Raw genomic sequence first — 11,934 nt, forward strand, 5'->3', positions numbered from 1 at the left:
GAGTACCCGCGCATTCGCCTAACCCTGGGTTTTTTCGATCAAAATGAAGATTTTTTAGAAAATAAGCCCAAAAAGCATCTGACCTTGAAAAGAATCACCAGTTACTTGATCCATCCCTGCGGTAAGTGGGAACGAATGTGACAGCCGATGGTAGTAGGATTTCCACAGGTTGAGCTCCTTATCTTTTGACTTTTCTAAGGATAGCCGAGTAGATATACTAGAATGGGATGAATCGAGCACGAGAAATCACTAGGCACAGGGGAGCCGTAAGGAAGAGGAGTAATATCGTTATAAAGTTCACGAATTCGATTCATTTTGGAATCGATAAGTGAACACGGAATCTCGTCTTGTTCCCCTTGGTTCCGAGGGAAATAAAGGGGAAATCACTGATTCATTTGGAGCTGTTTTCTAACTGACTCATTGACATGAGAGATTGGATGCGATGCGCCCAGTCACTCGTACTACAGCGGACAAAGGTCACCGGCAAACGACCGTTCCACAATGGAACCTGGCACTACTGTTTGCCCTAAGGGCCGACCCACCTTTTCAGAGAAACAGACACATGACATCACTATATTACGCATTTTCGAGATAAGAAAGTGGAGAATGCACTCTTCCCTTTTTTTTACATTTTAAACTCATGTTCATGGTCTGTTTTATTCCCAATTGTTGCCCGTGTGAAAAGAAAGAAGAGAAATTGGGCCATGTTTCCCGAGAGAGACTGCCTTCTCTTAGGCCAGCAGTCTTATACTTATAGTCGACTGCTCTATGACGATCTGACCTCTTTCCTGGGCTCTGCTTGCTCGTCTACGCTCCGACCAATTCAGTCAAAATCGAAAAAACGATGTTTCCTTGAAAAAGTCTAAGAAATAGTAGTAGTAGTCAAAAAGTGCACTTTTTCCATATATTTCGATTTATAGGGATCCCTATCTTTATCTCTATCCACAGAGATACCTATCTATATAGAGAGAGATTTTTCTCAAAATTGATCTAGACTATCCTCTATCCGGATAGATATGTCCCTATGAGCGACTAGGCCGATCTTTTTTTATATGTTTTGGCCACGTCCGTTTCCGCTCCGAAGAGGAAGGTTTGGATCTTTCAATCTTATGTCGTGAGGGATGTGACCTATGTTAGGTCCATAAGATACCACAGCTTTTAGTGTTCTATGATTCACCTCCGAATAATGAGTAGGTAGTTCGATCCTTTTGATTCTTATCTTCCTAGTAAACGGGGATCCGAATAATGAGCAATAGGTCGAATTACTATATAAAGAAGACTTTTCTACAAAAGGACTTATTGTTCGAGTAGGAAGATTTCGGTTTTTCTCCTTCCCTCTTTTCAATAAGAAGAAGTATTTGAAATGAAACAAATTCCTCTTCATTCTGTTGTGCTCAGCGAAGGAACTGCCTAAGCATACTTTTGCGGATCCAAACTTCTTTGTTCTTTCAAAGTCTTCTTCTTGCATATAAGAACGCAACTTTTGCAATTCCTTGGATTTGAGTAGTAAGCGGCATCCCCTCTGAGTTGTGAGTAAGCGGAACCATTCTTTTTTTGTTCTTCTCCAGATTCTGGCCGGTAGGAATTTGCCTCTTCTTTTTCCAACTGATATGGCCGATAGGAATTTGCCTATGATTTTTCCAACTGATATGTCGATATAGAAAGATCTCCTTATTTCAAAACCGCGGGTTCTCGCGTCATTTTCTTTAAAAGATATTAGATCACCGTGGGAAACTTCAAATGAGTAATGGTTACCAGTCCATTATTCAAACAAACCCTTCGATGACTTATCGGCTGCCTTGCTTGAGGAAGAGTGTCACTAAAATGGAGACGAACCGGAATCACGTCCGATCTTGTTTCTTGATTGAGTAAAAAAGGGATATATGAAGTTCGTTCTCTTCCTCTGTGCATCTCCCTTATGGGTAAATCCCCATAATAAAGAGACAACTTTCGTGTAGTTTGTGATTTGATGTTACTGTTTAGATTTTCTCTCCGAGAAAGATTTCTTTTAATGGATCTCCTCTTGTTCCTCAATCTTCGGAGAATACGGCGTTGGATTAGAGAAAGTTCTCTGTTCCGAACATTTCCTGGAAGTAGACGACACGTTTTAAATCTTAATGCTGGCATGGCATATTTCGTTGAATCAGTCTTTTTCGCCACATCGCGTATAAAGGGAATCGAACCCAACTCTTCCACGAACCCCCCACGAATGGCCCTCCCTTAATTCAATGAACTATGAGAATTCCTTTTTTCGTTTTTTTCTTTTCAGTTCTCATAAGTCCTTGATATACTAGCAGAAACTCAATACTTGACCGACTGCGTCACAGTGCTCAGGTAAAGTGGCAGTGGTTGAAAGCGAGCGGAAACGTCAGTGTTTTCTGTGCGTTACGATAGTAGTGGTGAAATAAAATCCAATTCAAATATCTCAACGTAAAAGGAAAATCGTTTCACTTTGAAAGGAAAGCTAGCTATATGAGATCGAAATCACTCTATCTACGATATTCATTGCACCATGATTGAAGGACAATGAGGGCAGGTTATATTCCCTTTCTTCTGATCGATTGAGGAATTGCTGATAATGACACCACGTCTGTAGCATCTACTTCTATTGCAAGGCCCGAAGCACGTGGGAGAATGTTCGTTTTTTCTGGATCGGATTAGCAAAAGCAAGCAAGCGTGTGATGTGGCGGGGAAGCCTAAAAGAAGCCTTTGGGAGGCAGTGTGGTGACGCCTGTTTGGCGCGTGGGAATTAACTAATCTAATGATATATTGGTAACTGCCTGTGGGTCCGCACACCACTCCTTATGTTCAGCTAAAAAGCCTTCCGGGTCGAATTTATTAAGAAATAATCAAAGATTAGAATGCCAATGTGAATTTAGGTTCAAAAGGATCAATAGCACATGACGAAGTTCAGTGTCTTCTCTTCAAGAGAATAGAGCATAATTGTAGGATTATATGGATATCAGTGCTTTTATTCAATTCCCGAGGCACTCTTCAACGATTGAGGAGATTCCCGAGGCAGTCTTAGTGCTATCGTCAGGGTCACCAGCCTACTGTACCCCTTATTCTGGCTTAGCCTTGCTTAAACAGAAGAGGCTTGGTTAGCATCCTTTCTATCAGGTGCTGTTCTTTGCTACCAACAATTCTTTAAGTACGCGGTGAAGTAAATAATAGTGCACTTGCTGACAGTAGAACCCCCAAGAAATATCACAGTATAGGCCGATATCTTTGTGCAATGTCATTTACAAGCTATGCTCCAAAGTCTTGGCAAATAGGCTGAGAGAAGTACTGGATGAGATCATTTCCGAGGACTTATTAAATAGGGGTGCTTTTTCTACGAATATAATCAATTCCATAATGCTATCCGCTTTGACGAAGCAAATCAGATGACGGGCGATCTACGCCTCGAAAAGGAGAAGAAGTGGTTCTCGATACTGAGCAAAAAGTCACTTTCGATGCAGAAAGTAGGAAACCAAGGAAGCAGGCATTGGCAAAGAGTGAATCTTTATCCGATCCTATAATGGCTCAATCCGATCCAACAACGGTACTTCCAAAGGCTCCTCGGCTAAGAAAAATAATAGTTGTATTGGCAAGGCATGAAAGGGATTTTCTAATGCTATCCGAAGACGAATCGGAATACGGAACCGGAAGCCGTAGCCCAGAACCTTTAGCTTGAGCGGAAGGGGAGGAAACCGGCTATTCGAACTGGCGGGTGGGTGGATACCCTAGTGCTTATTGCTTTGTCGGAGCAGGGGCGGAGAGGGATTCATTAGTTTGACAACACAAGGGTGTCATGTGGAGAAAGAGAATTGAACTATTCTCCGGGTACTAGTACCGCTTAAGCCCAAGCAAGTGAAGAAATCCTGTAAGATGGACTTGATTTACTTTCCTTTCCAAGATCTATACCATATGGTTTGGGTATACCACTATCACCTATCGAAATGAAACACTAACCTGCCCACGACCCCCTATACCGGATACCTTTGCTTTGAAACCAATGACTAGTAGAGGATTTCGAGGAACAACAGCAAAGGGAAGTAGGGATGGGCTTTCCTCGGATTAGTATTCGGATTTCGCTAGTCTTTCCAATGGTTGTTATTCAAAAGAACGGTTCGCACCGGCAAAGAAGAATATATTTTCTAGTTGTGCCCCGATGTCCCGTTATCCATGCCTTTGTTAGCATAATAGGAGGTAGCATTATCAAAAGAAGGAAATTCGCAACGCTCTAAATTTCTCTATTTTGATTCTTTTTTTAGGGATTGCGCCGTTACTGTACCTGCTTTCGCTATTGCTGTTCCGCTTTGCCGTTATCCGTCCCTTTGTTAGCATAATAGGAGGGTGCCTTTTTAGCGCAAGACGATGAAATAACAACCTAAGCTTATCGGCATTAGCAAATTGAGAAATCGAATAGATCCCCGGCCGTTGGATAGGAGCACTGCCGTTACCGTGCTTAGAATTGATGAAATTGGATTTCTTACAAAACCCAGGATCTTCCTATTCGTAGTTTTCTTACAAAACCCAGGATCTTCCTATTCGTAGTTTTCTTACAAAACCCAGGATCTTCCTATTCGTAGTTTTCTTACAAAACCCAGGATCTTCCTATTCGTAGTTTTCTTACAAAACCCAGGATCTTCCTATTCGTAGGTGGTATACAACTACCCCTATCCCTATTGTTTTGATACATGGCGTATTGGCTTTTCGTTTTTCTAGCTAAAGATCCATCTTTCCTGGATTAGTGATTACTTCAATCCATACCCCTATGGAATAACAAAAAGCAAGGGCAGAGGGACCTGGATCCGGAACCAGACAATAATTCGTAGGAACCCACACCGGATAGAGGGCCGTCCCTTCCTCTTAAGAGGTGTAATTCTGTTTGGGGATGACATTAGATAATCCGAATCGTAGTCCTCGCGGGAATGGTCGCAAAATGCGAAGGAGTTTTGTTGTCGAAGCTGGGGATCTAGATAGGTACCGATCTCGGTGGGGATTTTCCTATTTTTTCTATGGAATTTGTTTCATTCCTTTCATGCACAGATGAACCTTCTGAGCTTTGGAAGTACCTTTGCCCTGGAGGATTGTCCCGTGATTGAGGGATTTCTCTACAACTATTGCGATTAAAGACATATGCAAATCCGAAACAGGGAAGTACGAAACTAAAGGGACTTTCTCTCGATGAACTCCCTAGTTCCTATGTTTGCTTTGAGGCAGTGCTAATTGCTAATGTGTGAACTATCACTATAGAAAAATAGATTGGAATCACTTCTAACATCAAAGATAGGAAAATCTGGCCTATTGGGTGCCGATCCACTCGATCCTATGCTATGCATTTGTGACCAATAGAGGTAAGATCATGAATACAAGATGGCGATGAGTCATGCCAAGTTTGGGGAGTGTTGCTCGTACCCTCATTGCATGTTTTCAAATAGGGCATACTGCCTGTGATTTACTATTGAAAAACAAGTCGACAGGAGAACCCGAGTGCAACCAGATAAGAGTTCGCTTTCGAAAGACGACAATGGCAAGTCTCAATCAACTGTCATTAGATCAATAGTAAACAGGAGATTGCTTTGCGTATCACGGATCGAGCACACAATAGAATGCTCGAACTACACTCTCCTAGCAAAAGGCAGGGCAAGTGAGTTCTACACGATATTCGATAATGAAACGAGCCTTCCTCCTTCCGAAACCCACCTTAATCCATTTTATAAGGAAATGTCTCCTCGTAATCCATTCCTCCATCCACACTCTTCTTATAGTTATGGAGTGAATCTGAATCAAAAAAATATATACAATACCGAAGACAAGAGAAGAACATCAGGGAAGCGGAGAGAGAAGAGAGGCGGTTTGTTGAACAGCAAAGCCTACTTCCTCACTGGGACACTGGCACAAACAAAACAAAACTAGACTGCCCGAACAACAAGTCCTGCCCCTTCCTCCCGGATTGCCACGTGAACAAACAAAGACACTCCCCCTCATCCGAAAAAAACGAGTATTATTTCTCAGCTGGCAACAAGAAACGCCTAGCAGAAAGAAAGTAGTTATTCTTGCATCTCTGCTACTAGGAAAGTAAGTCATTGACAAAGGACCACTTCTGAATTCGCTGAAGCGAGACCTAAGATCGGAATGACAGCAGTCGAAACCCTGAGCCCATCGTGTCCTGCCAGCTATGCAATGCTCTACTTGAGATTCCGTAGGGAGAGCAGTCGCTAACCTCCTCGGTCAATCACGAGAAATTTGCGAATCGAATCCGTTGTCATTAGAGTGATCAACTATATACGCTAATTACCAAACAGATGCTCTCTGGTGGAAATGAACCACGAGAGACTAAGCCCTGCCGATAGCAGTAGAAGCGTTAGCCACAGAGGACTTTTTAATTGACAACCACTAGTTCAGTTTCTACCCAAGTGACTGACCAGTACCCCATTACCATAGGATATGCTTATCTGACGAGGTCCTCGAGTCATCTCTGCACTTGGAATGCTTATGAGCTGTTCTTAAATGCTCTTCTTGTATGAAAATTGCCTACCTTCCTTAAGTCTGCTTTCCCGAGAGCCCTCATTCATAAAATTCACTGGCCAGTTAATTCTTTATGCTTATTTTTTCATGAAAGTTGCATCCGAACATGTTTCTCCACGAAAAAGAAAGTCATATTGGAGTTGTTAGAGAAATCAAGTTATAGCAAAAAATAGTGTACCATCACATGGTTTTGAATACTAAGCAGGAAGTATAGGAATGCAATGAGGAAAGACAGATTAAACACATCGCCTCGTTTAATACTTTCAAAGCATCAGTTGAATGACTATCTGCTCCATTCGGAAATACGCAAAAGTATGTCCTTATTTGAGATCCTCTTAAGATCAGCTATTTGCTAATATGATAAAGGTGGAACGCTGTACTTGTCTGAAAACAGAAACTATGATGATTCACATTCCTGCTTGCTGTCCTTTGGCGGGAAAGCTAACAGTGAACTTGCTCAACATAAAGTGGAAGGAAAGTTGTAGTAGAGATATTACTCGCTGTCTGAGAAGATCTACTTTGAGACCTCTGAACAACTTCATTCCACAGGAACGAAAGCTGAATGAAAGTAACTCAAGCTTCAACTCCTTGCTAACCGATAAAGGGAATCAGCTTCAAGGACTATATGACTAGCTCTTCCACATCCTCGCCACCATTCATAAGGCTTTCAAGGAATATTGAGAATATCTACAGAAAAGAGAAACAAACATTCTCAGTTGGTCCACTATTTAGCGAGCCTAATCTTCACTTCATCAGTCTAGGAATAACACTAAAGTAGCACCCCTCACTACATCTTGTTCACTGAACATAGATTCTCTAAAGAACAGTGCACTGTACAACGATATGATATGTCGTCATGACCCATAAACTGAGCTTCTCACTAATTCGAAATGGTCCCTATCAGCATGTTTCAAGGGAAGCAAGAGATCGTTTTCTCAGGATATTAGTCACCCAATCTTCCAATAGTAATTCCTAACTCATGAATTGATACACTTTGTTCATTCTCTTTCTATTTCAACTGGTTTCTTTTGTTCACTTGCATGGCGGCATTTGAATCCATTTTACTCCACTTCTCTCTCTTTTCTTCCTGATGAGGGTGATGTACTTCCGGTCCTGATCATCATGACTGGAATTCCAGGATTCTTGAGTACTCATTACTTCGAGGTCAAAGGGTGCGATGGTATTCATCCAAATAGGAAACTGGTAGCGACTTGCATTTGATGGACTCTTCTTCTGTAGGAATAGGGGAGAGTGGTAACGTGAGCCACCTTTCCTTTATACAGCAGTAATAGCACATGCAAGTTCCTAGGGTCTATATAGCTAGTCAAGGATCATAAAACAATTAGCAAATCATCATGTGGAATGATGTAAACTAGCCTAAAAAAGTGAAAGAAGCCCTCATACCCACTCCTCTTTCCCCACCAAACCAACAAGTAGTAGGTTGGTGGGCCTCGGTATCTCTATTTGCTAAGATGGATACCTACACCACTCAATAGTTCTAATTCATTGTTTTTTATCCCATAGGAAAGAAAATGCTTCAAGCAATTTTGTCCTTTCCTCCTCCATCATACGACGGTCTTCACAACCTTCCACCGGAGGCTTTTCTCTGTTTTCCTCCTCTTTAGCCATTGCGTCTTGAATCATATCTTTGATCTTCTTTAGGGGCAATTTAAACATGTTCGCATCCCGCGGGAAGCGGAAAGCCAGAAAGAGAATTTCCTCCGTTTTAAGAACCGAAAGGAGTTTATCCGGATTTTGTACCAAACCCGGGAAAAACCCTAAATGTTGTCTTAAAAAATCTATATAAGCAGGGTTATAGGAATCCTGAGATTCCCCTCCCTCCGCTTTGGAGGAGAAGCTTCTTCTATGGCTATGGCCAAAAGGAGAAATAGTCCTGTTCATTATATTCCTCCTAGAATCCAAGGCATTTCGTCGGAATACATCCTGTCTTTTCACCTTTGTAGTCCTATGCATAGTAAGTACTATAGCCCCAATCATAGCTACTAATAAAATCAGACTAGAAACCAAAAACCAGACGGAATAGTAGGTATAAAGCAAATTGCCCAATGTTTCCAAATTAGTCCAACTTCGTACCTTTCCGGCATAAACCGTATATCTCAGAGAGGTCGTATTTTTGTGGGTTGGTAGTAATGGAATGGTTTCATTATCTAAAATGAAGAACATTTCCCACCAAAAGATCAGTCCAATAATACCACTCACTGGTAAATAGCGCAATACTTCTTCGTGAATCTCCACTATTTGAATATTGAACATCATAACCACGAATAGGAATGAAACGGCAATAGCTCCTATATGAACTACTGGGGAGATCATAGCGGAGAAGTCGAGACCTAACAAAATAAGTAAACCAGAAGTGTCGCAAAAGACTAGGATGGGAAACAAAACGAAATGTACCGGATTTTTAGCACGTACAACCATCAAACCAGAGACCAAGAAGAACCAAATCAAATTATTTTGCAAGATCAGATCCTAATTTCGATGAAAACGTGCGGTGATGGCTTAAGATGTTAGATTACGCCTAGGGATTCAATTTGAAAAAGAAATCAATTGAAAAGGCTCTACAGTTTACAAGATATGATCAAGTGAAGCTTCGAGTATAAATTTGAATCGTTCAAATTTGAAAAGATCAAAAGTTGAAAGTAATGATGCTACTAGATGTAGGAAGTCAATATGAATATGTAGGAAAAAGAATTACTAGATTGAAAATAACGGATCAAGTAATTCAACATAGCATTGAATCTGCTTAGAATGTTGTGTAACAACTCTTTGGTGGACTAGTAGAGTAAATGGCTAAGATCAAATATGTTGGAAAGATGACACTAATTGGTCGAACGGAAAGATTATTTCAGTACGAATCTGATGCAGTTGGGTTCATTGGAAATGGAGCTACGGATAAAAAGATATGATCAAAAGAAGTTTGAATATGAATCTGAATAAATTTCGAAATTTGAAAGTTGCAAAAAGTTTATTTGATAGATTCACTAGGTATGTGAAATCAAGACAAAAATTTAGGAGTTGGCTTTATCTAATTTGGATGAACCGGTAAAAAGTTATGCCTATTTGAAAAATCAGGGCCAAACTGTGTTATGACTAAAAGAATTATAGGTCTAATTTATAAATACAGAGACTAATTGGTAATATAATTATTCTACCATATTAGTCTAGAAATAATAAGCTATGGGAGTATGAAAAAATATGAAGAAAGATACCTTTATAAGGTAGAAAAAAGACGACTTTAGAGAAAGGAGACAACTTCCAGAAGTCCCTCAGAGAGAAGAAATATATTTTTCTTTTGTGAAACTAGTCAAATCAAAATATTAATTTAACACGAAGTGGATGATTTTTGGAGGCTCTATGGGTCTATATTTATAGATGGGAAGGAGGCTTAGAGGTCTTTAGCTAGGCAATATGAGACCAAAAGTAGGCGAAAATAAACGAAACAGAGGAGAAAAACTAAGCGCCTCGCACGAGTATCAGCTGGCCGCGCGCGTACGTGGTGTATTTTTTTTGTCAAAGGAAGAAAAATAAACCTGGAAAGGAAAAGGCTGGCTGGGCCTGGCCCATTTAGGAGGAAAAAACAATGAAGCGTGAGATGCTACTATGCTGTGCATGTGGGCGATAGCTCGCACAGTTTAAAAAAAATAGGAACACAAAAGGAAAACTTAATAATGAAAATAAAATCAAAATTTACATAGGAATATTATATATAAAATTTAGAAAAAGATTTCCTAAAACATGAACCTATTTTCGGCGGCAAATAAATTTCAAAAAAACTTCAATAAAGCAAACAGTATTGCTGGTTCATTTAAAAACCAAATACAAATATTTTAAAATACTAAAATGATTTCAAACTCATTTCTCTCCATTTTTCTACTGTAGGGAATCATTTAACCCTATTTTCCATATATTTTGTTTTTGGAGAAAAGTAATTTAAATAAAAGCCAAATAACTCCAAATTGAAAGTGGGTTTTCAAAATTACTTCAAAGGGACTTGCAATTTGATTCTTTGAAACTTCCAACTCTCTTTCTTAGCACTAGTAAGCTTGCACATGCAACACACGTCTCAAATGTTGACCAAATGTGATAGACGTCAATATATATGAATTAAATAATACACATCTCAAATGTTGACCAAATGTGATACATCTTATTTTAATATAAAAGAAAACAATCACAAATATATGAATCAAATAGATACACAATGTATGTGGTGTTGCTCAAGTTGTATTTTCAGAAGTCTGATGCCATTGTAGTCATGTTGCTGCATAGAGACAATAATATATTCTTCCATTCTGGTCTCTGATAAGTTGTTATGAAGATCATTAAATCTAATAATATATTGAGTAGTTAATTCCAGTGTGATACTTCTTAATGCAACATGATTCGATAGACAACATGAATTTATCCCAAGAGATCCTTTTGGAGAACAAAATAGAGGTACTATTTACACTCTTTAATATCATATATTGTAGATTGTTTCCTCTTTTGCTGTGATTATTGAAGGGCAAATTGTCAAATAGGCATATAAATACATTTTTTCGAATCATTAAGGAGCTCCATCTCATTCTGAAAGATCTCGTAAATATAAGTTGTATGATTTTGTAGTGGCTATGGTGTGGGTACACATTATTGTCATAGATAAAAATATATCCATTTTGGACATCGACAAATCAACTGTGCCAAACTATAAAGTGAGTACAAACCCGCGGGATAGATGATAATATATTGAAAAGCACACTTGTAAATTGTAATTCATAATGCCTTTCACCATGATCTGCGAATATTAAGTCTTAGATAATTTAGTCCACCGATGTGAGTGGACACTGTTTTACAAGAATGCTCACTGGATTTGAAAAAGACAATGTTTATAATAGAAGATGAAATAGTTACATATCAATCTCAATACATAACCGTGAACAAAGATAAGGATACCATCAATAGTGTAGTATACCTGAGAGCCATCACCAGCCATGTGACCAATAGATATAAAATATAAAAAAATTGCTAAAGAAATAACATTATGCCATATTTTTTGAAGCAAATAAATTCCATGTCATAAGTACCAATAGCTCACTATTGAGTAGGCGTATATCTTGGGGGCCATATTCTTGAACATCCATAATAACCCCATGGCCTCTAACCCACACCAAATTCTGCATGATGTGGTAGCAAAACCAGTAATGGTCTGCCGAGACATAAAACCAATATAGGAAAGAGCTTTATTATTTTCTCATACATGAATTCTTGCCCAAATAGAAAAAAACAAGAATTGTGTATCCAATACAAGTTTACCTAGAGCATATAGAGAGTGCCATGTTACTCTTAATAACGATTTAAATTCTTGATGATACATGGTACTACAGACATGTTTACAACAGAACAGAGGTTACGACGCCA

The 11,934-nt window shown here is 39.4% G+C and overlaps 1 protein-coding gene and 1 pseudogene across 1 annotated transcript; both read right to left on the reverse strand.

The window, feature by feature from the left end:
• Positions 1-666: 666 nt before the first annotated feature.
• LOC125541698 lies at positions 667-2,523 on the reverse strand (annotated as a pseudogene).
• Positions 2,524-7,898: 5,375 nt separating this feature from the next.
• Positions 7,899-11,509, reverse strand: LOC125537091 (NADH-ubiquinone oxidoreductase chain 6-like). Its single transcript, XM_048700387.1, has 2 exons — positions 11,489-11,509; positions 7,899-9,006 (listed from the first exon to the last, which is right to left on the reverse strand). The coding sequence occupies exons 1-2, from the start codon at positions 11,507-11,509 to the stop codon at positions 8,020-8,022; spliced, it is 1,008 nt and encodes a 335-aa protein (XP_048556344.1). The 3' UTR covers positions 7,899-8,019.
• Between the last annotated feature and the right edge of the window lie 425 nt (positions 11,510-11,934).

Source organism: Triticum urartu, chromosome 2 (assembly GCF_003073215.2).
Source record: "Triticum urartu cultivar G1812 chromosome 2, Tu2.1, whole genome shotgun sequence".
Taxonomy (NCBI): Eukaryota; Viridiplantae; Streptophyta; class Magnoliopsida; order Poales; family Poaceae; genus Triticum; species Triticum urartu.

Excerpts from the sequence above, each read along its gene's own strand:
- LOC125537091 (XM_048700387.1), bottom strand. The coding sequence starts at position 11,509 with ATGGCTGGTGATGGCTCTCAG. Across the intron at positions 9,007-11,488 it reads TGGCTGGTGATGGCTCTCAG|GATCTGATCTTGCAAAATAA; the intron begins GTATACTACACT and ends CATCGAAATTAG.